This window comes from Nothoprocta perdicaria, unplaced genomic scaffold (assembly GCF_003342845.1).
Source record: "Nothoprocta perdicaria isolate Ctin4 unplaced genomic scaffold, notPer1 scaffold_243, whole genome shotgun sequence".
Classification (NCBI taxonomy): domain Eukaryota; kingdom Metazoa; phylum Chordata; class Aves; order Tinamiformes; family Tinamidae; genus Nothoprocta; species Nothoprocta perdicaria.
Window position 1 is genome coordinate 287,950 of NW_020455470.1, and position 26,699 is coordinate 314,648.

At 42.4% G+C, this 26,699-nt stretch overlaps 1 protein-coding gene across 3 annotated transcripts in view; it reads right to left on the reverse strand.

Annotated features, from left to right (window-relative positions):
* The window catches only part of RALGPS2 (Ral GEF with PH domain and SH3 binding motif 2), a 91,452-nt gene that overhangs the window by 59,784 nt on the left and 4,969 nt on the right, over positions 1 to 26,699 (reverse strand). For all 3 annotated transcript variants that reach the window (XM_026039822.1, XM_026039824.1, XM_026039823.1), the window contains exons 2-4: positions 16,051 to 16,182; positions 15,459 to 15,566; positions 3,102 to 3,152 (exon numbers count right to left, since the gene is read on the reverse strand). In XM_026039822.1, coding sequence (XP_025895607.1) covers positions 3,102 to 3,152; positions 15,459 to 15,566; positions 16,051 to 16,107 — 216 coding nt within the window. In that variant the 5' untranslated portion in view covers positions 16,108 to 16,182. The remainder of the gene's footprint in view (positions 1 to 3,101; positions 3,153 to 15,458; positions 15,567 to 16,050; positions 16,183 to 26,699) is intronic.

Genomic DNA, 26,699 nt, shown 5'->3' on the forward strand with positions numbered 1-26,699 from the left:
GAGAGAGTCCAGCGCAGGGCTACCAGGATGATCAGGGGCCTGGAACATCTGCCCTGTGAGCAAAGGCTGAGRSAGCTGGGCCTGYYYAKCCTGGAGAAGAGRAGGCTGAGGGGGGACCTGATCAGTGTCTATAGATACCTCAAGGGAGGCAGTGAGGAGGAGGGGGCGGCCTCTTTTCAGTGGGGGCCAGCGACAGGACTAGAGGAACCGGCCACAGGCTGAGGCACCAAAAGTTCCACAGGAACTTAAGGAAACATTTCTTAACAGTGAGGGTGCCAGAGCCCTGGAACAGGCTGCCGGGAGAGGTTGTGGAGTCTCCTTCTGTGGAGATCTTTACAACCCACTTGGATGCAGCCCTGTGCCACGTGCTCTGGGTGACCCTGCGTGTGCAGGGGGTTGGACTAGATGACCTCTGAGGTCCCTTCCAACCTTAAGTGTTCTATGATCCTGTGATTCCCCTCCCACGCTTCCTCCCAATTAAGGAGCTGGCAGAGGCTGCAGGCAGCAGCGCTGGCGCCCAGCTGCCTCGGCCAGTGCCCGGCTGCCTCGGCGAGCGCCGAGGGGCAGCCCCAAACGCCCGGGCGCTGCAGCGCTGCCTGGCGCTGCCCAGGCCCTTCGCCTCCCTGGGCTGCTGCTCGGCGGCTGCTCATGCTGGAAGAATTAACTACCGACAAGCCCAAGAAGCTGGAAAATCAGAACTATCTATTTCCATAGCTGTTTATGTACATACTATTTAAGCTACAACTTCCCTATCAGCTGATTCTTATTAGGAGTCTTAATCAGGTAAACTGATGTTTCAATTTTTTTGATATCCAGTCCTTGGAAGCTGTGTGGCTAGAAGAGGCGCCTGTAAAAGCATCCAACACCTATGCAGCTTCATGATTCAAGCACGAGGAGAAAAGCCCTGCGCAGCAGTGACACTTAGAAAGGAATGCATGCCACTCCGAAGAAATTTGAAAAGGGTGATTTTTAAAAAGGGGTCCTATTAAATGACAGGGAAACATTCTGCCCATCAAAAAAAACCCTTCAAGTCAGCCTACGAAAGCCAGAGATATCAAAGAGAAGAATCTTTGAGCGATTAAAGCGAGGAACAAACAAACAAAAAAGGACACGGGATGGGCAACTGTTTGCTGAAGACATGAAAGTTAAAAGCACAGAAAATCATTTTCCAAAACACACCAAAATAAAGTCTTTGAAAATCTGTGGGTGGACAAATGATCAAATAGTAACCACAATTTAGGGATTTCTTCAGCAGTTGTCTCTGTTGAAAGGAAAATATTCTTCAGTGATCCACAAGAAAGCAAACGACACTTCAAGACAACAGCCTGCTATTAATCAGATAGCTCTATTTGATTAGACAAGTGACTCGTGAGCTGGAAGGACCTCGAAACTACTGAAAAAATGGGCAATAAAAAGAATAAACCTTGAGAAGTACAAAACAATGCCCACAGAAATGCTAATCATATTTCCATACAAATAAACAAATTTATAATTTATTATAGTTTTGTGTAGACTCTGAAAACATCAGTTCAAGTCAGGCTACAATCAGAAGGGAATATGAAGTTATTCAAAAATAAAAAGGAGATCATAAAATATCAATATATTATCTTAATGGATACAAAAATCACACACATCAAGTTCAAGATGCAGCTGCGATCATCTTCCCTTTTCCAAAATAAAGGAATCAAAATAGGGAAACCTAGGAAAGGATGAGGAAAGGCACTGTTTTTTCACCATGCAAAGCGCACATGCATAATATAATCTTTTATTACACTAAATTTATTTATAATTTTATGTATAAATGTATTATATAGTTAATCTATGCAACAATCTATAATAGTTTGTCTATACAACAAGCTTTGGACACAAACAGAAGAACTATTTCCAGATTTGACATTTCAGCCGTAGAAGCCACTGTGTCTCAGTAAATTGCAAAGTATAATTTATTTGCGAACTGCTACCGTGGCATCATCAAGTTCAGAAAGGCTTAACCGAGTTCCTGGAAGAAACGAAGCATGGGCTATTAAGCTCGGCCTAGGGCAGGCAGCTGCAGCTCAGGCCCTAGCTTCCAACTAGCTCCTAGAAGGATACACAAATCCACACACACAGTGCTGCTCACACCGTCTCCCCGGGCAGCTGCTCACGGGGACACCAGCCCCGGCACACAGTACACAGGCTGGTAGACCTGTTGTCAGTTACTGAACGCGCCTCATGCGACTGCAAAGTTGAGCGGAGCGACAGCAAACGCGGGCGCCCGTTGAGCGCCCTCAGGGGCAAAGCGGAGGGTCCTGCTGCGGAGGCGAGGCTGCCCTGCTGGGTAAGAGATGTGCCCAAGGGCCGGGCAGCGCAAAGGGCAGGAGCACAGCAAGGCTCCTGTGCCCAGGGAGGCGCGCAAGCTGCCGTGGGCACACGTCCCACGCAGCGATTGCTATTAAGGCTTGTTTCAATGTCCCCTTTCTACTGTACTTTTAATATATGCCAGGACACACAGCTAGGCTCACAACTATAAGGCTGGGATGGTTCTGTATTTGTTGAACACTCTGAGAAAAGTCACAAAAAAATGTCAGCGCAGACTATTAAGATATCCATCCATTTTGAAAACCATAACTTCAACCTAGTTATTAGTTAGGTAATAGTTGCATTTTCTTTGGACCTAACAAGAGCTGTAATCAAATACAGAATTCATAGTTAAAAAGTTTGTGAAATCTAAGAAGTTTATGATCAGTATAGTCAAGATGTTGAACATTCAAGAATATTAAAACCAGATACTTCACCCCTAGCATTAGTTGAACATATTTAAATACCAACAGTTCTTTCCCCAAACACACTATTAGTTCCAGATATCTTTGTCTAAAACCATCTGCTTCAGAGCTACAAGAACTGGGAAAAAATAAATAAATAAAGCAAGATTTATTGAATATACTTGCACTTTCCAATTCCACAATTTATGCACTGGCTGACTTTGCAAAGTAATCCTGAAGTTGTTGGGTGGTTGTTTTTTTTTTTTTTTTTGTTCTTTTTTTTTTTCCCCTCCTCTCTCCTTTCTCTTTCTCTCTCTTCTCTCCATTAAAAATTGAAAACAAAACCCATGAACTACTCACCTCTGGCTGAATTGCTTTAAATACAGGGACATCCATTAGTGTTATCTGACCCTGAAATAAAAAGACAAAAAAGTTAAGCTCAAAACTAGCCTTGTTACTATGCAGCACAGCACCTTAACGTAACCACTGTAGGTGTTTCCTCTATTTCACTATTTCAGATTTTTTTGGTAACTAGTTTCAGAGCTTACAGCTCAACTCAGAGCTGCCCAGCGCAAAAGAATCAAGTACTGAGAACTTCAATTAATTACGAGAAACTTTTCACGAGCACAGTCTCACAGTTCCACAGACAAGTCAGTTTTCTTTTGGAAATATTGCAGAGGAAACTATGGGAAGTAATTTCAGTTGCTCAAAGTTCCTCTTAAAACTCTCAGTCTTATTCTACATAATGTAAAATTTTGTTGAAATATTCCTACAATTTTCCAGTCTTTATGTCTGTATTTGAAGCACAGGAACCAGCAAGTAAGTAATTGTTCAGCTGCACAGCAACAGAAAGCTACAGCTATTTTATCTGCAAGGAATCAGAACTAACAAGTATTTTTAAATTGAGGGTGTGTTTAGCTTTAGGACAGTAAGCAAAGGTGAACTCAAATCACTTTATTTAAAAAACTAAAAAGCTTTGCCTTTTGAAAAGTATTCGCAGTCTTAGTTGAAGCATAGAACTTAGGATTCCTGTCTGCCTGTAGGCAAAGGAAAGAAATGATCTCTTTCAAAGAGAACACAGGCAGCCCAGAAAGACCTGTGCCACTTGACACGGGCTTTGCAATTCCCTTCTAACACTGAACCCAGGGATCTTTTTGGTTTCCTCAGAGGCAAGTTGCATAGATATTGTCCTGCATCCTTGAAAACTGCAGTTCCTCCCTTTATTGGCTCTGCAGGAGATGCTGACAGCTTTGTAACTCTCACAACCTAATGCCCACTGATTGCCATAGAAAAATAGCTTCTGAGATGATGCCAATTTCACAAAAAAAATGAGAAAACACACACACACACACACACTGTGATTCTCTAGCTGAAGTAAAGCAAGTGTAAGAACAAATACTCTGACAAAACAAGCAATGTGCTCATTCAAACAAGAGAAAAACCTGTACTTCGTAGCAGAGCTGTTGACATCATTTGGGCAATCAAATGTGTTGAAATTACACCAATCAGTAGCATTTTCTGTAACCAGCACGCTGATGTGATTTGCTATTCTTTTGGGGGAGAAAACCACCTATTTTGCCACCAGAGCTCTCTGGAAGCGCTGCTTCCCCGGGAAAGCACGGCCGAGGTGCCGCGGCGTCCTCTCCAAGCCGCACGTCTCACCTTTCGTCACCAGCTTGGGCCTCAGCAGAGCGCTCTAAGCAGCTATTTTACAATCCCCTATCTCAGGCTGAAGTGAAACTAGATCAGACTCATTAAATGAAATCACAGAGATAACAACATGCACCAACATACACCCACAAATAGGCTTATCTGGACATCTTTTTTTTTTTTTTTTGTAGCAGTAAGTCCTGTACAGAAAATTTTACATAACCAGAACATTCTTGGTCCTCTAACACGAATTGCCAAATACGTGCTATGAGGTAGACGATTTATATGTACAGTTTATTAATATCCAGAGAATATTTAAATGCCAGCTTAAAAATTAAGGACCAGAAGGACCTATTTTTTTTTTTTTTATATTTTAAAAAGGTGGTTTAACAACCAATCAACCAGAATACCAATCTCCCGGGAATAGGTGGTATTGTATCTCAATTTTTTAAATAAGGTCAAGCATTTCAGATGGTTAAATGCCTAAGTTCGAGTCAACAACCGATAAGAACATCAAGTCAGGGATATGAAGGTGGTCCAAAATATTCTTTGCCTCCAATTTTTCTGTTCCCTTGTATCCATTGCAACTACAGGAAAAAAATGCAACAACTCTCTGCCAAAAACTGAAGATTGCTTTCAAATTAAAAACAAACACATTGACTGAAAAGGTTCTATTCTTCCATTATAATTACTAGGAGGCATAATAAAAGTTGACTTGATCTTGGAAGAAATAAATGTTTCGCCCAGACACCACAATCCTGATGGTGTAGCAGTACACCATATTTGAGACATTTAAGGATCTTTAGATGAATGGAATAGGAAAGACACTGCTCGAGTGGTGAAGGACACCTAACAGGGACAGAGAAAGAACAGCAAGGGTAGGTTAACCTTGTTTAACCTTGACAAACACTCATGCATGTTGATGACTAGCAGCATTCAAGTACCAGCTCTCCCCATTAAACAAAATAGCAACATTACCCTCAAAAACAAAGCAGAAAACTCATTTGTTGTTCATACAAACTGCAGGAGAGCAAAGGCTAGGAAATAAGTGCTGTTACTTTCCGGCTCTCCAATATTTCTTCTTGAGTTGAACTGTCTTAGTTAAATTAGAAAAACATCCACCTGAATACTGACTACAGATCACTACTTCAGTACAGGATTTAATACCAAATAGTTATGGAAAACGGACTTCTGTAATAACTGCACAGCAGAATTCACACATCTCAGAATTCACGAAATCCCTGAACAGTTGAGGTTGGAAGGGACCCTAGAGACCATCCAGTCCAACGCCCTGCTGCAGCAGGGACACCCAGAGCAGGGGGCACCCGGTCACATCCAGGCGGGATGGGGAGATCTCCAGAGCAGGAGCCTCCCCAGCCTCCCTGGGCAGCCTGGGCCAGGGCTCGGGCACCCTCACACCAAGCAAGTTCTTCCCCACACGCAGATGGAGCTGCCTGGGGTTCAGCTTGTCCCCATTGCCCCCTGTCCTGGCACTGGCCACCACCGAGGAGAGTTCGGCCCCTTCCTCCCTACATTCACCCTTTGGGTGCTTAGACAGGTGATTAGGCCCCCTCTCAACCTTCTCTTCTCACAACAGGACACACTTCAAAGTCCTCAAAAGCGGACTTCTCCAAAAGGACATATATTTTAAGGTTAATATTGAGAAAGATTATGCAAACGACAAATTCAGGATTAACATTTAATAATTAAATATACAGTAATATTAATAATAGATTTTTCAATTGATATTAATATACATAGGATTATACACAAATAAAGCGAGACTGCTAAAAGTATGGTGAGTTTTTAACAAAGAAGCTTCTTCTAGCATTGTATATTAGACTGTGGGCTGTTCATCTGGTTTCAGACATTGCTTTCACTAAAAGCAATACCCTTCGTCAGTAACACTGTACTATATTGTCACTTTTTTGAGGAATATCTTTTAGGGAGGTCCACTTCTTCAGCCTCTTGCCATTTTTATTAAGAGTTACCACGATCTGAGAATTTTTTTCTGATTCAAAACCCTAATTTTATGGACACAAAGCCATTTTGCTTTGCACATGTGACACTGTCTCGCTTAAGAGCCTCCTGACCACAGGAGGCTCTGACTACAGGCCTCCTGACCAGGACAAGGAAGTGGACGAAGCCTTCTACGGGCAGCTGCGGGAAGCCTCCCGATCACAGGCCCTGGTCCTCCTGGGGAACTTCAACCACCCTGATATCTGCTGGGAAAACCACGTAGCCAGGAACAGACAGTCCAGGAGGTTCCTGCAGAACATTGCAGATAACTTCTTGATGCAGGTGGTTGAGGAGCCAACAAGGGGAAGGGCACTGCTAGACCTGATACTAACAAACAGAGATGGTCTAGTGGGAGACGTGAGGGTTGGGGGCAGTCTGGGCTGCAGCGACCACGAGATGTTGGAATTCACGATCCGGCGTGGAGGAAGTGGGGTGAGAAGTAGGATAGCTACCCTGGACTTCAAGAGAGCCAACTTCGACCTCTTCAGGAAGCTCCTTGGAGCAGTCCCCTGGGTCAGGGCCCTAGAAGGAAAGGGGGTCCAGAAGAGCTGACTGATATTCAAGCACCACTTCCTCCAAGCTCAGGATCAGTGCATTCCCACAAAAAAAGTCGAGTAAGCGGGGCAGGAGACCTGTATGGATGGGTAAGGAATTACTGGGTGTACAGCTTGTGGAAGAAGGGACAGGCCACATGGGAGGAATACAGGCACATCGTCAGACAATGCAGATGCGAAATGAGGAAGGCCAAAGCCCGGGTGGAATTAGAGTTGGCGAGGCATGTCAGGGACAACAGGAAGGGTTTCTGTAAGTATGTCAACAGCAAGAGGAAGACGAGGGAAAATGTTAGTGCACTGCTGAATGGAGAAGGGGCCTTGGTGACGGAGAATGCCGAGAAGGCAGAGGTACTAAATGCCTTCTTTGCCTCTGTCTTTACTGCTAAGGCGACCCCCCATGAGCTGCAGGGCTCCAGTAGAAGAGATATAAATGGGCTAAAGGAAGACCTTCCGTGGGTTGAGAAGGATTGGGTTAGGGATCACTTAGGCAAACTGGCCACTCCAAAATCTATGGGCCCAGATGGGATGCACCCAAGAGTGCTGAGGGAACTGGCCGAGGTTATTGCTCAGCCTCTCTCCATCATCTTTGAGAGGTCCTGGAGAGCAGGGGAGGTGCCCGAGGACTGGAAGAGAGCCAACGTCACTCCAGTCTTCAAAAAGGGCAAGAGGGAGGAGCCAGGCAATTACAGGCCGGTCAGCCTCACCTCTGTCCCTGGAAAGGTGATGGAGCGGTTCATCCTAGAGAGAATCTCCGGGCACATGGCGGAGAAGAAGCTGTTGAGGAGCAGTCAGCAGGGATTCACCAAGGGGAAGTCATGTCTGACGAACCTCATAGCCTTCTATGATGAGATGACAGGCTGGCTGGACGAGGGGAGAGCCGTGGACGTTGTCTACCTTGACTTCAGCAAGGCTTTTGACACCGTCTCCCATAATATCCTCATACGGAAGCTCCAGGAGAGTGGGCTAGATGAGTGCACGGTGCGGTGGATCGAGGGCTGGCTGGATGGCAGAGCTCAGAGGGTGGTCATAAATGGGGCCGAGTCCAGCTGGAGGCCTGTGGCCAGTGGTGTCCCCCAGGGGTCAGTACTGGGCCCGGTGCTCTTCAATTTGTTCATCAATGACCTGGACGAGGGCACGGAGTGCACCCTGAGCAAGTTTGCAGATGACACCAAGCTGGGTGGAGTGGCCGACACTCCGGAGGGCTGGGCTGCCATCCAGAGGGACCTGGACAGGCTGGAGAGTTGGGCAGAGAGGAACCTCATGAGGTTCAATAAGGACAAGGGCAGGGTCCTGCACCTGGGCAGGAATAACCCCAGGCACCAGGACAGATTAGGGGTCGACCTGCTGGAGAGCAGCTCCACGGAGAGGGACCTGGGAGTCCTGGTTGACACCAAGTTAACCATGAGTGAGCAGTGTGCCCTCGTGGCCAAGAAGGCCAATGGCATCCTGGCCTGCATCAGGAGGAGTGTTGCCAGCAGGTCAAGGGAGGGGATTCTGCCCCTCTCCTCAGCTCTGGTGAGGCCGCACCTGGAGTACTGTGTGCAGTTCTGGGCTCCCCAGTATAGGAGGGACGTGGAGCTTCTCGAGAGGGTCCAGAGAAGAGCAACCAGGATGATTAAGGGAATGGAACATCTCTTGTATGAGGAGAGGCTGAGTGAGTTGGGCCTGTTTAGCCTGGAGAAGAGACGGCTCAGAGGGGATGTGATTAATATGATTAGTAAGTTCAGGAAGGGAGAATGCAGGGAGGAAGGGGACAGGCTGTTTTCACTGGTGGCCAGCGACAGGACGAGGGGTAATGGCCACAAGCTGGAGGACAGGAAGTTCCGTCTGCAGGTGAGGAGGAACTTCTCTACTGTGAGGGTAACAGAGCAGTGGAACAGGCTGCCCAGGGAGGTTGTGGAGTCTCCTTCTCTGGAGGTCTTCAAAACCCGCCTGGATGCCACCCTGTGCCACATGCTGTAGGTGTGCCTGCTTGAGCAGGAAGGTTGGACTAGATGATCTGTAGAGGTCCCCTTAAATATTCTGTGATTCTGTGAAGAGTTGAAAAATTAATGTTTAAACATTTTTATAAAATATGTCAAAATCATAAAGCCTAAACATCCATTTACCTCTTCAAAAGTGCTTGCTCACTGCTGAGCCAAAAATGAAGCAAACAAGACAGTTGTTCTAATCAACAGTATTTCACAGGACACTATTAATCTTCGATGACACCAGTTAAACCTTATAAATAACTTTTGCCAGGACCAAATCATGAGCAATTCCAAACTCAATGAGCAAGGACACTGGTTTCTATAGTACAGAAATGCAATAAATTGAATCTCCTCCCAGCTCCTTAGCCCAGCCAAGGCAAATTCCTGGATGGCTCCCTGCCCTAATGCAGCCCTAATGTTCTGATATTTGAACCAAAAAACGTTGGCATTCACATCAATACATTACACAAAGCAAGCCAACAATAACCCCGGTCTTTTTGAGCTCTCAAGTTTTGCACATTCAAGAAGACTGTATTTGCAGCATAAAACCTAGAGCTTATTCTTACCCAGCGTTTACCTCATTCTGGTGTCTGGACAGCACTTGTCAAATAAGCACTTTGCCTATATAAAGAAAACTTGATATTTGTGTCTCACACATGTTGTGTCTAGCAAGTTTATATATTAAAGACCTGAGAGAACCAAATATAATTTTTATTCATTTTGGTTCTCCCCCTCTTTTTTCTTTTTTAAAATATATTTAAGTGATACAGATCCTTGACCCCTGAAGAATCCTGCAAGGGAAAACGCTCTTTTAGGAACAGAGAATGACCACCTTGCAGGTGAGGCTCCAGAATAAGGCACAGGCATAGCTGGGAGACGCTTTCTTCCTCCTGTATAACCACAGCAGTTTTTGCATGTCCCTAGGGAAAACATCGCAGTGAAATCCTCACAATTAAGCTCAAAACATTTCAGCTGTTGTAGGCATTGAGTGTGGACTTGGTAACATCAAAATGTACATCAAGTTACTCAAGTGATTACCACGTAGCTTCATAAAAGACATTTTCCCCTCTGTCAAGGCCATCGAGATAGAAACTTTACATCCAGATGAATGAGAACCATGCCTCACTGTACTTTTCCTGTGAGGAAGACATAGAAGCTCCATGAAACAAAACTTTAAAATATTTCTAGTTCCGTCTCTCAATTCTGTGAGCACACATGGATTACCTTCCTTCCCCAAAAGCCATAACCTACTTGCAGAAATGCATCGAGCTCCTTTCTTACAGGAAAGGAGGACTCCTTTCCCTCCCCTAGACCCGTACTTGGAAATCTCCATTTAATCTGCCCCATAATCTCCTCTTTCTGGTCCCTAGATCTTCTCAAGCAAGAGCTCATTCTTTCTGGCTACTTGCTGCATTGCGGCTTTGCCTACCTGTCACGTGCCTGCCACAAGGACTAGCTCCTGCATAGTAGTTCATTGTGAGGAAGGGGGAAGAAATATTTAAAAAAAATAGAGAAGTTTGTGTCTGAGATTTAAAAAGTTAAATTACATTAAGTGGACAGTTTGGTTATTGAAGAATGTGTACCACGTTCCGATTTTCCTTTAAGCCACGCTGGTTCTGCAAGCAGCACTTCATAAATTGCTCTGTAATCTGAATTTTTTGAATGTAAAATATTTAAACCTTCCAACCTAGCTTAGGCACAGTCTCTCTGGGCTCCCAGAATACTTTTCCTCCTTGAAAGAACAGAGTCTGAGCACTGTATCAGTACTAAAATAATTGTGTTGCCCCAAATGAACGCTGTGGGATCTCACTCCTCACTGAAACCATACTTATGTTCACAAAGTCCACTCCAGAGTTTATTAATAGTTCCTCCACACATCGGAGTAAAGCTGCTTCCTCTTACTCTCATTTGGAGCACACTCACCAGTATTCTTCACTGAAATAAAGCTAAATGCAACAGGATTGCACAGAATCAGAAGTCCTGTTTCTCTGAGGCTCCTGGGCTAAGATCCATTCCTGCACTTCTGTTCCCCAAGCAATGTGGTTCCAGAGTGCCAGGGACCTAATTCAGCAGCCAGAAACACTCCTGCTCTTCACAGAAAGGCATCCTTGCGTTTGACTACTTTAAGAAAGTCTCCGAGAAAACTCTTATGTTTCACTTAAAGCTTTTTAAGGAAACCTGACTTGAATATTCTTTACAAACTTAGCAATGTTCTTTTTCTTCCAGGTATCCATCTGAAACTTTTAAGTGAAACAAAAAGGAAAAGGAACATGCACTCCTCCTAATCCAAGCTTGCCTCATTGCATTTTTGAAGACCATCACAACGAATAAATAATCCTCCTTAGATAACCGGCAGGAAAAGCAATGGATTTATAAAACTGCACGTCCCTTAATTCTACCTCAAATATTTACACCACAGTAGTTAAGTATAAAGTGGAAAAGTGAGTAAAAAAAAACTCTCAGAATAATTTAATAGTAGTAGTTTAAGAAATATACATTTACTGCAAAGCAAAAAAAAAAAGTAGTAGTATTTCTTTAATCTGAGATTCACCAGCATCTTAATTTGGAGCCCATGTTCCCAAAGCATTTTCCTTTTTGCCCCCTTCCAGGCTCACCAACAGCCCCTGTACCATTAACATATCCCTTTTCCCACAAAACAGGGCCTCCTACATTCCAAGCCACAGCTCTCCCTCTGAGGGGAAAGGGCAGCGTTCCCTGGGACCAGGCTGGGAGCGCTCAGAACGGCTGCCTCCGCAGGGCCCCGCTGGCACCAGGGCTCTGGCTGCGGGCCATTCTGTGAAGTACCAAGCAGCCCAAAAGACGGATTTAAGCAGCAGCACTCTCCTTGGGGCCACAGCTGGAAAGCTGTCTGCAGGCTCCTCGGCAGAAGACAAATGTGTCCTGCTTCAGACCCACCGAAAGACATTCTGCTTTTCACCCCAAAACTATAAAAGATGCAGGAATTCAATGCATCTTCAGAGAAATTTTGCTCTCGTTGGCTGCAATGGACTAAAACAAACCGCAACTTTCCAAGGGCGGCAGCTAATCCCAAAGATCTCCCCTGTTTCGGCTTTAACCCAGCCCTTTGCACAGTGGCCTTCAGGGCAGCAGTGCGGCAGGATTACCCATCTCCCACGGCAATCCTCTCTTACTGGCTCAGCTGGAAACTCCTGAAGGGCTGAAAAACCTTTGGCATATCTTTGTTAGCAAATGAGCATGAGCCTAAATAAAAGGCTGTTATGTAAAACAACTCTGCATTTGTAATAATGTTAGATGACTGCCAAAAAGCAAGAATAGGGCAATAATAAAATCACCATTTCCCCCTGCAAATATACAAACAGTCTTTCCTCTGGCTGAATAAGCAGCTTATAGAAAATATAGGATTACAAGAAGAGCTTTTCTAGTCCATTTTGTCTCTTACCCACCCACTAGTTCACTAAATAGACTGGAAGTTTTGAAACAAGAGGGCTGTCTCCAACACTGGGAAATTAGGAGTCCTCTTAGCCTCAGGCCAATGAGGCTTTGTTCTCATGACAAATGACTGTCAAACCCCGCAATTCCCATCTCAAACTTGCTGAGTGTCAGATTTTTGCCCATCTCCAATATAATTGCAATTATCCCCTCTGTACCCTGCTACGAAAATATAATTCTATGCACTAAGACTTCCCAATGCTGATACTGGCTTGACTAGGCAACTCCCGTCCTTGTGGTATCTACATCCTGAAATGGGTTTTTTTTGTTTTATGAGCCAAAACACCCTACCCATTATGCAGACAACGGTCAGGCTGGCGCTTGTGCGACAGCTTCCTTGCATTGCCAGTGCACTGGCTTTGTCACTTTGTATTTTCTCTCCGTGCATAAGATACTACAGAGCCCACAAACTATTTCCTCTGTTCACCACTTCAAAAAACGGCATTTTGAAGACAGCTCTCATTGCACAGGCAGTAATGGGTCTCAGCCTTCCCTAAATCACAGATGTCAGTCTCTCATCCTGAAAAGGCAACTGGTAACACATCCATGCCCAGTGCAAGATGCATGGGCCTGTTCCAGGGGAAACATGTTGCTAACAGGTCTGCATCTCATCAGTTCTGATATCCCAAAACCTTGGCCACGCTGCAGCACTCCAATCACGTGAACAATCAAACCCAGATAAAGATTTTATAGTTTGTTACTAGGGCAGGATCAAAAAAAACAAAGTAACTAAGATGCAAACAAGGAGCTCAAACAGACTATTTCCTCCACGATGTATGGGTTTTTGGCTAATTTACCCATTTCTACAAGAATGATCAGAAAAAGACAGTACCTAAATAAGCCAGAACTAGTGAAAAAAGCAGGTAAATCTGCCTAAGGAAACAACCATTAACTAAAAAAACCATCTTGCCAAAGGGCTCTGTGCTGCCTACCAGCAATTTTGCTCATCTGCTCAGAATGCTGTCTTCAGACCTGATCGCGGGAAGAAAAAGAAATCCTTTAAGAAGGAGAAGGCTAAGAATGAAGACATCATTTTTCTAAAACACAGAATATTCCTAGAAATTAAAAAAACCCAACATTTTATACTAGGCAGCATTTTTAAAAAGTATAATCATGTAATTGTATTATAAAACGCTTAATAAAATACTCATTTCTCTAGAATTGGCCAAGTTCATTGCTCTGAAGATTCCTGAAACTAATTTTCCAAAAGATCCAAGGAGTGTTGGTGTGGGCTGAACAACACCCATCGTACTGACATGTGATCCAGGAGATTAGATTAAATCCACCATGGAAGTAAAAAAAATAACCCTGAATGATCATACAGTGGTCATGGGGGTGCTTCAGCTCTAGTTGCTCCAACCTGCTCCTCTGCTCTGATCGTGCCAGTGCTAAATGCATGTGCAGCCTATGAGGACATCCTTGGAGTCATCCTCCTCCCACTCCCATGGGAACATAAAGTAGATCAGAGTCCTCTGATAGGAAGGCTTGGATTTCCTGAAGAATTCCGGTGCAGAATATGCAGGTCTGAACACATTCTTCATAGCAGTAATTACCTAATTTGCACGTGGTCACCTCAAACGCCTTGAAAGCCACATTCATATAGGACCTTCTATAGCTAGGAGCTCCTCTTCTGATCCCACAGCAACAGTAATACCTTGGGAATAGTTTTGCATGGTCTATATACTGCATTAAACTCAAAGACTGGCAAAATGAGTTAAAAATAAAGAAAAAACAAACTGTACACTCCAAAGCCAAACAGTGCACACCTTTCTGAGTACTAGGAAAAATACTGAAGCCTGCACAAATGCCCACAAATCTGACCTGCTTCCTGGCATCACAAAGAGATACTCAAATATCTGATGAGATCTAGGCATATTTAAGCAGTACTAAAATACTCTTTTTCCATAAGATAATCAAGTACTGCAGAGTAGGTTCATCTTGAAGCATTCCCGGCACCCTCCTCAAAATGAAAGTAGGGATTAAAATAAAAGCATTTGGGAACTTAGGTAAGGCCCAGCCTAGAAAGTACATGTAAACACAGTATGAACGGTTATAATCATGTATAAATTCTAACAATTTCTCCCGCAACACATGCGGCAAAAGACAACACTAACTGAAATACTCAATGTTTATCCCAAATACAAGCTCTATAAAAGCAACAATCCAGCTTGTTCACTGCTTTGTTACTGTTGACTTTCAATACTTGCAGACTGGTGATGAAATATATAATGATTCGTCATGTGGATCTGTCTTGCTGTGAGGCAGGATTACCAGTCTGATAGACCTTGGGACAGGTCCCAATAATATTTTATGGGGAAAAGAGGTGCCAAGAGACTTAATCTCACACAGCATTCATGCAACATAGTAAAGAACACTACCCAGATACCTGAAGCTTAAGCTAATCACAAGTATGCTTTACCTTGAAAAGTGGAAAAACAACAAAGTTCTTTTTATCACTTACTATGATACAGGACTACTTTCTAATATTTAGTGAGGCCAGAATTTAAGTTTACATCATTAAGGCTGACATCATTAAATTTAGCTTAGGCATACACACATCATCTGCCAACATCTGCAATTGCCTGAACATCACTGAGGAATGAAACAACTGAAGAACAGAAATCTAAAACTTTATTTACGCTGATAGGAATAATGAAAGTCAAAATATTTCATTACAACATTTTAAGAAAACAAACTCAGGTCAAAGATATCCTTGTCACTAAAATAAACAACTAAACACACTGTATTGCCCTCATGTTGGAATTAAGTGATATCATATACCTTTAAGAATCTTTAATCTATGTTGTATGTAATCTATATGGAAGGAAAATATGAAAAATACTAGAGCGCGCCCAGGACAACATGGCTCCAAAAAAAACTAAGCAAGCAGAACAGACACACAAAGGAGTTATAGTACAGGGTCCATTTTTGAACCTGGGGGGGATAACAAAAGTTAAGCACAAAACAGAAGCAGATAAATGGAGGAAGAGTTGCCCCATTTCCCCACTCTCTTGCTGCTCCCTCCAAGTTTTCACCCACAATTAGTTGCTTACTGCATATTCTTCTGGTGTAACCTTGAGAACATCAAATACCACAGCATCAAAGCTCTTCTTCAGTTCAGCTGAGCCTTTGTCACTTAGGGATTCAGAGCTGCTACTCTTCTGCAGAAATACAAACAAAAGCATAGATTTTTATTCTCTCTTTTTTAATCCTTACAATCATTTCCTCCTCTCACCCCCTAGAACATGACTGAAATTTTTCTGCCTGACAAATTATCAAAAAAACAAAAACCAAAAACACATAAACAAACAACAACAAAAAAACACAAGACAGTTTCCCCTGAAGAGATACCTAACACGAGAGGGTGTCAAACAGGCATTAACAGACGTTGTTTTCAATGCAGAACACTTGCATTTCAAGGCATCATTCATGTCTGTTTTGAGGACAAGATATGGTCCCTCTCTGCATGGTCCCAGCATTCTCTCCAGAAAAACCTAACAAGGCTTATTACTATGGCCATACTACATATTGTTGTTTACATTTCCCACTCACAGAAATGAGAGTATTAGGGTTCCTGAAAGCACTTACAAAAGAGTTACGTTTTATGGTCTTGAGTATTTAAGAACCAAGTCTTGCAATCCTTACCTCTGAAGCAGTAGCCACAACATTAACACTGCTTGACTGTCCGTTCATTAGGTCCATACTGCCCACACCATTAATCTTCTTTCCAACATTTAAGGCAGCAGCATCATCTCCAGGGCAACAGAATAAGCATTCCTATAACGGACAAAAATAATCACAAGTCTTTTTCAAGTGTTCTTTAGAAGGATTCAGTACCTGAAATTTCTAACAAAACCCAAACAACTTTAAACAGTTATATTGCCCTGAAGCCCAAGTGTTAGATTCAATTAAGTCATTTCAGAATATGTGTTTAAGAGTCCTGATACAAACGACTGAAAATTCCACTACAATCTATTACTTAATTGCTACTATAGAGATTCTTCCCCCCCACATTGCCTTTATAACAAGCATTGCTATGTAAATCACAGAATCACAGAATGTTCAAGGTTGGAAGGGACCTCCAGAGATCACCAACCCAACCTTCCTACTCAAGCAGGGACACCTAGAGCACGTATGTAAATACATGCAAATAACCCATAGCTTCCTATGTCTACAGCATCAGTTATTTTCCTTTGATTGCAACCTTCAAGAAGCATGCTCAAGACCTTAACTCTATTTTTTTAATAGGAAGTTATCCAATTGCTTCCTATTTTATATTCCCATTTACCAGCTTCAAGTGAAAAGTATCACAACAAAAGCACTTGAAAAATACAGGTGACAAGTTACCTTCCAAGTTTCCAAAAATTATTACCCAAATTATTTTTTAGACAATAAAAACACCACTAACATAAGCTTCTGATGCTCCTCCTTGTAAGAATACACCATTTTTAGTTTTTCTTTCTATGGAGAAAAGGCTGCAAAGAAGTTAAGAATTCTGGCTTCACTATGGAAGCCACAGGACTACCTTATAAACAATGTAGATACAATAAAAAAATGGTTTTGACTTAAATTTCGTGGGATGTTAGTGCCCTCTAGTGTGAAAAGGAGGTTATAAATTACTTTTCATAGTTGCGCATTTCTAACAAGTCTGACTTCTTCCAAATTTGCTATTATTTATCATATTCATTTAGGTTTGCAGGCTGTAAATTAATGTACATTAACCCTAGCTGTAATGTAAATTAACCCTAGAGACCATCCAGTCCAACGCCCTGCTCCAGCAGGGACACCCAGAGCAGGGGGCACCCGGTCACATCCAGGCGGGTTTGGGAGATCTCCGGAGAAGGAGACTCCCCAGCCTCCCTGGGCAGCCTGGGCCAGGGCTCGGGCACCCTTGTCCTGTCACTGGCCACCACTGAGAGGAGTTTGGCCCCTTCCTTTCTACATTCACCCCTCAGATACTTAGACACACTAATCAGGTCCCTCTCAACCTTCTCTTCTCCAGGCTAAACTGGCCTAGCTCACTCGGTCTTTCCTCATACGGGAGATGCTCCACCTCCATCATCTCTGTTGTTCTGTGCTGGACCCTCTCTAGAAGCTCCACATCCCTCTTGTCCTGGGAAGCTACTTAACTGTACTAACAGTTTATGGCAAAGGGAAAAAAAAATCTCAGTCTTTGGCTTGTGACTTAGTTTCCAACGCCACCATCTTTCACCTATCCCAAATACCCTCCAGATTGTCTCATGGGACATACTTCCAAATGCTTAGCTCTCCAATGCCTCTTCCCTATTCCCCTTCCTTGTCATTTATTGAAGAGGAAGGAGATAAACCACTAACTGATGCAATTCTCTTTTATGAAGTGCACAGAGCACAGAATCATCGTATCTCCAAGCCAGCCTGAGACTCTCTGCGTGGTCCAACGTCATTCCTGTCCCCAGGCAGGAAGGCACTTGTAAGCTTTATAATGACACAGTATAACTGCAGCTGCAAAAGTATCTATATTATAAAAGTCTGTAGGTTGGCAGAGCAACCTTACACAAGCAAGGAAAGTGATTCCTCTGTAAGCAACACAGCTAAAGCCCAGTTCCCCAATGATTAGTCTTCTGTAACTCCAGCACATCCAGACAAGTCACAGCAACATATTCCACCCCACACATATCGCAATCCCCCATATAAGATGTCAACTCTTGGCCTTGACTGTTCCCTAGCAGCACTCTGAGGGACAGCAGTTTTGTTGAAACCTTCCCATCTACTTCAAGTGTTAGGCAGACAAGAACTGTGCTGACCTAGGAGCAGAGCAAGCAAAATAGGTCAGCATGGAAATTTTATGCCAGAGATTTTCACATTAGGGTGGAGAGTACAGAAGTGGCGAATATTGAGCTGGTTCTTCCTCCCCTAAGAAGCCACTGACTTTGGCGGATCTTGTAAGGACTCTATTCTTATGAGCACCTAAATACGGCAGAATTGGCCACTACTCTGAAAAGAGCGGCCACGTAAGCAGGCAGAGAAAACCACCACATATGCTGCAGGAAACCAGACTTTGCTGGTCTTCCCTCCCCAAGGCTTCAGAGCATCACATGCTAGAAGCAACAGCCCCAACCACACACTCCCTTCTGCAATAACAGACTGTGCTTTTGCAGCGAAGTTCAAATTTCAAAAACTGTCAGACTGGCAAGACCATCACAGGCACACAACAAAAGGTGCGTTCAATCTTGCCTTAATAGGTAGAAAAATGTTTAGAAAAGCTTTATAATAAGAGGAAACTAAGATTAAAGGCAGGCCCTATTACTTAAAGGCATCCAGACTTCATTTTGTACCCATTGCTACATTACCTTTAAATATATTTACATACTAAATATTTATGAAGTAGCAAAAAACATAGGAGGCAGAAACAAGAATATAAATTAACATTTATCAACTTCCATGTATTAGAACATGCAATATTACATAGTAATTTGAGACCTTTATTACCTATGAGGCCACAGTACCCTTCCCAAAACAAGAGAACTTCCAGCAACAATTTAGGCCATCCAACCATTCTAGGCAAATGGAAAAATAATCCAAATGTTAGAACAATTAACAACATTGAGATCTCCATGGGCCTTCTGCTTAACACCACGCTAAACTGTAGTCAGCAGCAGCAGGAAGAATGATCAACAGCAGAGTTATTCCAAACACCGTAACGGGACACATGAAGCCACTGTTGCCACCCCCAAGTCAGGCAGCTTTCAGAATGTGCCCAGTATATCCAATTACAAAAACTAAATTACATTCAGTAATTGGAACCTCTAGCTTGCTTCTCCTCTTCAATTTAAGTTCTCAGAAATGCATTAAATGCGGACGTGAAAGAGTTTCATATGAAGCATAAAATGCTCAAGACGAGTGTGTATTTGTGCCAACCTGCAGCCTGAGCTCCTGTATCTTGTGCTCTCCTACCTCTTTAAGTCAGGCAGTCTGTGCAAGGGAAAAGAAACACAGATTCATCAGCTCAAAAGAGTGAAAGTACCCAGACTAAGCAAGGGCAGCCATCCTCCACGATCCTGAGTTTTCACATAAATTCACCCAAGGCCATATTTGACAGTCATTCCATTGCAACAAGGTGCCTAATGAGACATTTAAGCTTGAATCCTTTCCACAGCAGAACCCAGAAAAATCCTTGCCACAGTCTGGGTTTAACACTGCCTGAAAAGAGAGGTGAAGTTCTGATGTGCTGCTGCTTTTTTCCTCTGGTATGTCCGAGGACAGGTATTAGAGAACTCAGTTATTTAAGCACTGAAAGTGCATTGAGAATATTAAAGTTTTGCCCTCCTTCAATTCCTTCTCCATTATTCAAAGTTACTCCCAATTTAACAAATTTCTGAATAAAATAAATAATGGTCTTTCTCTAAATGCTGAAAAAGGAGCACAGACTTCTTCAGGAAGAGAAGGATCTCTCCTCACACCAAACACACATAAAAGAGGAGAAATCAGACCTGGGAGGTATGTCTGGAAGACAGGAACTACTGACATTTATTTGCATGAATCTCAGGTAGCAAACAAAATAGAATACGAAAGATTTGAGCAGAGGCAGATGTTCAAATAAACTATGCAGAACTATAATATAATCTAATCCTAATATATGCAGAACTATAATATAACTTTTCCACAATTAGCTTTTCAAAGGCATCCACCACACAGTCTTGTGGCAATCAGTTTTGCTTGGCAAACAAGAGGAGGTGAAGATACCACATTGGATTAAGTAGAGTTGTTTGCAAAGTATTTTTTTATGGTTCAGAACAAGGACAGAATCTGTGCTTCCACAAAAGGAAGAATGCAGCCACGGTCAATGCTCTGAAATGACATAAAAATAGCATTTAAAGCAACAGGACACTCAAGGCTACATTAGTATGAACTCCAGGATCAATAACACTACTCAAGAAGCATCTAGATCTACACTTTTGCCTTATTTCTGGATGTTGCAAACAATACCTTTAAGGAGAAAGAACTACTACAGGAAGTGTTTATCAGGAATTATACAACACATTCACCCTTTAAAGTATTTAGATACAGCCTTTTGATTCTAATGTTTGGGGCCCTTTTACAACTGGAATAGCAAAAACTCCAGCACAGTAGGAATTCCAACAGAAGAGAAACTTGGAGGAAATGATTCTAAGAGGCTACAAATGGATGCACATGGGTGGAAAATTGTGACTGTCCAATAATCTTCCACCAACTCAGAGAAAGGTGAGGGCAAGATGCCCTGGAAGCTCAGGGGTGACACAGAGTGCAACAGCTAAAGAAAAAGCTGACTTATCTCAACACCGAGGGAACCAGCAGGAGAGCTTTGTTTAAGATAAAGAGCTGTGACAGTTGAGTGAGTCAACTGCCTACAGCCCAGGGAGTAGATCAGCTGGTGTAAATGTTTCTTCAGGAGTTTATCAAGAGCATGTGAACACAAACACGTCCCTGAGCTAGCTACACCAGTATGGGGGAAGTGGACACACTGCTCAGGCCAACACACACTCTAAAACCTGAACAATCAAGAAAAAATTCAGACAGCAGCTCCCAGGAACCTTCCAAGTAATCTTTAATATCAAAACATTACACTTTCTAAGTGTGAAACAGGAAAAGGAGCCTGATCAGCAAGTACTGTACTCTGACACAAGTCTTCTGAATAGAAGTAAAGCATTTAACAAGGAGAAAATTGGAAAAATATATGAATGAAACATTTTATGGGCAACTTCACCTGCAAGACTTGAACAGTAGTGATGATCTTAGACAAACTAACAAACAACATCTTAGTCCATTTTAAAATTTGAGAGATCAACACCGACCTTAACTGTGTCAAAATGTTAACAACGTTCTCCATACTTACTCTTCTTTTTTACCATCACCTATCTCTAAAGAAGCTTATGCAGTTGCTATAGAAATGGTGCTAAGGAGGGGAAAAAGTGACAGCCTATGAAATGCTATATTTGGTATGATGGGTATTATGCTGAAACACAACAGGCATTTAGGGAAGGGAAATGAACCTTCCAAGTGAATTCTGCAGGTGCCGTTACAGCTAAATGTGTTTGTGAAAGGTGCTTGGCCAGCCTCTACCCACCCATGCACCTTTTATAAAGGGAGTTATTAACTCCTTTTAGAAGAACCACAATAAATCAAGCAACTGGTTTAACAGCAAATAAACACCCCAGTACTGACTGAATCAATTTTTAGAATCTTGTTTTAAATGCTCAAGAAATACTAGCTAAATATGGGGAATTACCAGTTGGTCACCTACATGCTTGTGGCCTGCTGAAAGTGTCTGAAACTGGAGCCCAAGCATATGCTCATTTCCACTAAAACGAAGTGAACTCTTTCACAAAGGAGAATAATATAATTTAAGATGTAATCCCACAATCAGTCTTCTGTTTGGATAACAGGAAAAAAAAATAAAAAAGCAAAAACCAGTAGCTTGCATGCAGAGACACCTCTCCTAAGGTATTTGAGGTAATAGGGTAAAAGAAATTCATTTGAAAGTGTGAAATTCTGGTATACTCACCTTGTTGTTAGTGCACTAACAACAGCTGAATCACCACAAAAACTAAAAGTGATTTTAGGCAAATGGATAGGACAGTATAAATAAGGGCCCTGGTGGAGCTATTTCTATTTACATTATTGATAAATGATTTGTTCCAAAGAAGAAATGTCATAATAAATATCAACAAAGTTTGCAGAACTTGTATAATTGACATTGCATTCAATATTTCCAGGAGACATCAAAAAAGGATATCAAGATGTAATACGAACATTAACATAGGGCATAGCTAGCAAAGCACGCGAATCAACTATGCAGACACATTTGTTCACCTCTACTAGTAAAATCAAGTCTCAAATTCTTAGTTACAAAACAGAAAAGACAACAAACTACAGCAAAAAAAAAAAAATTACAAAGCTCTTCGCATCATACATGGTAACCTAAAACTAATCAGGGACCAAGGAAATCAAGTAACTTCTCAAATCATTTCCTAAGGAGGCAAAGGTGTGTTACTGCATATGGAAGCAATACTTCAATCAAGGAGTGCAAAAAACCAATTAACTGCTCACATAACGCACACCCTTTTCCTCTACACTGCATTTAGTGATAACCTGATCAACATAACAGAAAAAAGAACACAAACCTGGATTCTGGCATTCAAGACTAAATAAACGCTCAAGTTTTACTTGGATATCTGAAATACTCTGATGAGAGTGGATGACGAGAATTAATACTCAAACATATTCTCAAAGCTTACGAAATGTGCCTATTTATGTCTAAACAGATATCTGAATGACTGATTAAAGTGCAGAGATGCTCAAGTTGAAAATCTGCATCCAATAGCAATGGCAGAAAGACTGTGCAGCATGTACAGTAAAAGATCTGGAGAACGGGTACTTCAAATGAGAACCTACGATTTTCCAGCAAGTTACACTATTCCTCTGTAAACAAACTATGTTGTTCATGTATAAATTTAAAGATGAATGTACTTTTCTCATTAGCTGTGTTAATCTTTCTAATTTAACTTGTTGAAAGAAGTAAAAAAAATACTAAGTTTGACAACTTTTTCTCTGGTTCAAAAACAACCTACTGCCACTAGATAAAATAAATACAGATGTTTGATGTTGTCTCCAAGCCAGAATCATCTATTGCTGCTGGAGAGAGTCCAGCGCGGGGCTACGAGGATGATCAGGGGCCTGGAACATCTGCCCTATGAGGAAAGGATGAGAGAGCTGGGCCTGTTCAGCCTGGAGAAGAGAAGGCTGAGGGGGGACCTGACAAATACCTCGACAGAGGCAGTGAGGAGGATGGGGCGGCCTCTTTTCAGGGATGGACAGCGACAGGACTAGAGGAAACGGCCACAAGCTGAAGCATCGGAAGTTCCAGAAGAACTTAAGAAAACATTTCTTGAGAGTGAGGGTGACAGAGCGCTGAAGCAGGCTGCCCAGGGAGGTTGTGGAGTCTCCTTCTTTGGAGATCTTTAAAACCCACTTGGATGCGGCCCTGTGCCACATGCTCTGGGTGATCATGCATGTGCATGGGGATTGGACTAGATGACCTCTGGAATCACAGAGAAACAGAATGTTTAAGGTTGGAAGGGACCTCTAGAAATCATCCAGTCCAACCTTCCTGCTCCAGCAGGGACACCCAGAGCACATGGCACAGGGTTTTGAAAGCCTCCGGAGAAGGAGGCTCCACAACCTCCCTGGGCAGCCTGTGCCAGGGCTCGGGCACCCTCACTGTAAAGAAGTTCCTCCTCACATGGAGGTGGAACCTTCTGTGGTGCAGTTTGCACCCATTACTCATTGTCCTGTCACTGGCCACTACTGAGAAGAGATTCCAACCTTAAACATTCTATGATTCTATGATTTGGGGGAGAGGGAAGAATCTCACCTGCTGCCTTTGTCTACTGTGTCTACTGCATTTTTGTTCATTAGTTTCACATCCAAATTAGGAAGGTTGATTTTGGTCATGAATGCTATTTAAAAACAAAAGCAGGTCAACTTCAGAGATTTTTTTCTAATTGCTGCACCAGTACTGAAGAACAATTTGGGAAAAGGCACCAATCCCAGCACCGGTACAGTGTTTAAGGGGCTTGCACTTTTGAAATAGCTTTACCACTTAAAGTTGAAATGAATCTAATGAGCTATACATGCTCATTTCCCACCTTCCTCCAAGACTGAGAAAACCAGCCTCCCCAAAACCAGCTTAAATGCAGCTACAACATATGCAATATTCATACAGCAGCCTTCTGTTCTAAGAATTATTTTTCTCCCAAATAAATGCCAAAGTAGGTGTTTTTCAGTCAAGCTCCATGAGGCTATAAGCTCTGTAGATCTGTCAGAGCAGCAAAATAGCAGGTAGCAGGGCTGTGCTAGCAGAGACTGCTGCACACACCTGATCCCTCACTGAGAAATGAAGGCAACATCAATTCACTGTGCTTATCTCAGCCCTCTTCTAAAAGAAAACATGATTTGCAAATGATGTCTCCAACCTAGGAGCCATTCCTGAGACTCTTCCGAGACAGGTTAACTGACTTTGAATAGATTTTCAGTATCATTCCATTAAAGTGTTGGCCATCTTTGTATTCAAGATGTAAAAATGACAATTAAGAAATCCAAAATATCCTGAATTTCTTTCTATAAGGAAAGAATTCTAGCCTTATTGGGAGAGCCATTAGTAGGCAAAAAGCCACAAGGAAGTGCTGATGAGCTAGTAGGTGGTAAGATCCTAGAAGCGCTCCCTACTGCCCTAGGGAAAGAAAGAACATCTGACTCCATTAGTGACCAGGAACATAATAGAGAAAGACTACACCTCAGAAAGCAAGCCTGGCAAGTAAAATTCCAGTTGCTGAATCGCATCACTTCTCATCTTCCCTCTCTGATTTCTATAAGCAAAACCAACAAAACCTCTGTGATGTTCACTCCCAGTCCACCTAAAAAAAGTCCCCTAAAAGTAACTGAGCAATTCCAGATATCCCAAGACAGAAAGGGAAGTTTCCCTCTTTCTGTCCCTGCAGAAATCTCGTTCTGGTCCCTGACCTCTAGCTCTACTACCATCTAATTCTGTTCTTCACTAAAGACTACCACTTTAGAGAGCGAGGGGAAGAAATAATATTGTTTAAAGTTACAGAAATAAGAGCTTAATTACTTAAAACCTTTAGCTTTTCCACAATATACTCATGTTTACAAATAAATGAGGGATTTAACAATCTTTAGGAGCACAATAGCTTAGCAAGGCATTTTTCATGCATTTATTGGCATTATTTATCAAATTTCCCTTTTTAGCAATATCACTTCGGCAATATTGGCTGACTACATTTCAGGCTCCATCTAGCCTAACCTTATACAGTTGCCATCTCCAAACTATTACACTGCTTTAACATATTGCTACTGTATAAAATGGTTAATTTCTATCACACACAAGTGACTGGGATCACACACTAAGAAATACTCAGCTACTCCCTCTCCTAGGTGAGTAATATCCTCTACCAAAAGTAAAAAGCCACAGCTCTTGTAGTTGTGATTGCTGGTCTGCACTATACAGCATCTCAAAGATCTGTTGAGAAAGTGAATGCCGCAAGTGGCAGCTTGTACCTTGACTTGTATGAATGCTTCCTTTACGAGAAGTTTCCCACTCTGAAAAATGATCTAGCTCCTAATGAAGAAACCTTTCCACCATTAGGATAGCTTCAGGAAAGAGTCAGGTGGACTTTAAGTATTAATACACATCACAGCACAGAGCGGTGTTTCAGCTCAACGGTCACACAGACCCCAAGTACACCAAAAAAGCAAAACCTCAGCGAGGTAATTCAGTACAAGAGCAAGCCACTACACACAGACACTGGGGAGATGACAGCTGCAATCTGCAAGATCCTTACACAGATTATCTGCTTGTGAATAGCTGCCATTCTTCTGTGGTAAAGAAATACTCCAACATAATTTCTCATTTCTTTCGTATCACCTTAGCATACCTTCAACTTTAACGGTTCGCTAAGAAGTCCTACTAAAATTTGAGTAATTCTGCATGATAATCTCTAGCAGCTACCTGAAGATCACCTTAACAGCACGGAAGCACTGAAGTCAGACTCCTACTGCTCTTCTATCAACAGGCCCTATTGTAACGCACAATCTGCATTTCCATAACATTTTGATCAATAAAAGGAACATGATTATTCAAAGTTATCTACCAAGCAAGCAGCACAACTAGTACCCAAGCTTCCACTCTAAAAATACTTGATAAATGAAGCAGTATACACAAGACAAAAAGCAGCCACTAAGGTATACTTAGCAAGAAAACTCATGGTAAAGCTAGCTGGTAATGAAAGACGGACTGATGGTTGAGTGGTCTGGGCTTGCTAGCAACAGCAACACTACTCAGGTGCCTTTTAACCACACAGAAAAGCTATTATGGGACAGAGTAGAAGAGGAAGTAAAAAGTTATCCATTTAACTATATGTTTTATCAAAACACCTCATGATATTAAAGAGTTATTAACTAGCAACAGCACAAAAGCGATACATTAATACAGCAGTGAATAATTTTTTTTCTTCTTTTTTTTTTTTTGGGGGGGGGCTACCTTCTTACAGGTGGAGTTATGCTAAGGTCAAAATATATCAGTTCATTCAATAAAATTCTTAACACCAATAGATGGGGGGGGGGGCAGGCGGGGGAAGGGAGCAGCACTGAAAAAGATGTTATGGTCAAAGTTCAGCTCTATTCCAAAGCAATTTTCAAGAATGTCACAAGGATCCTACAATGCCTCCAATGTTTCTGTGGAAAGTTTGATAGCGCTTTAG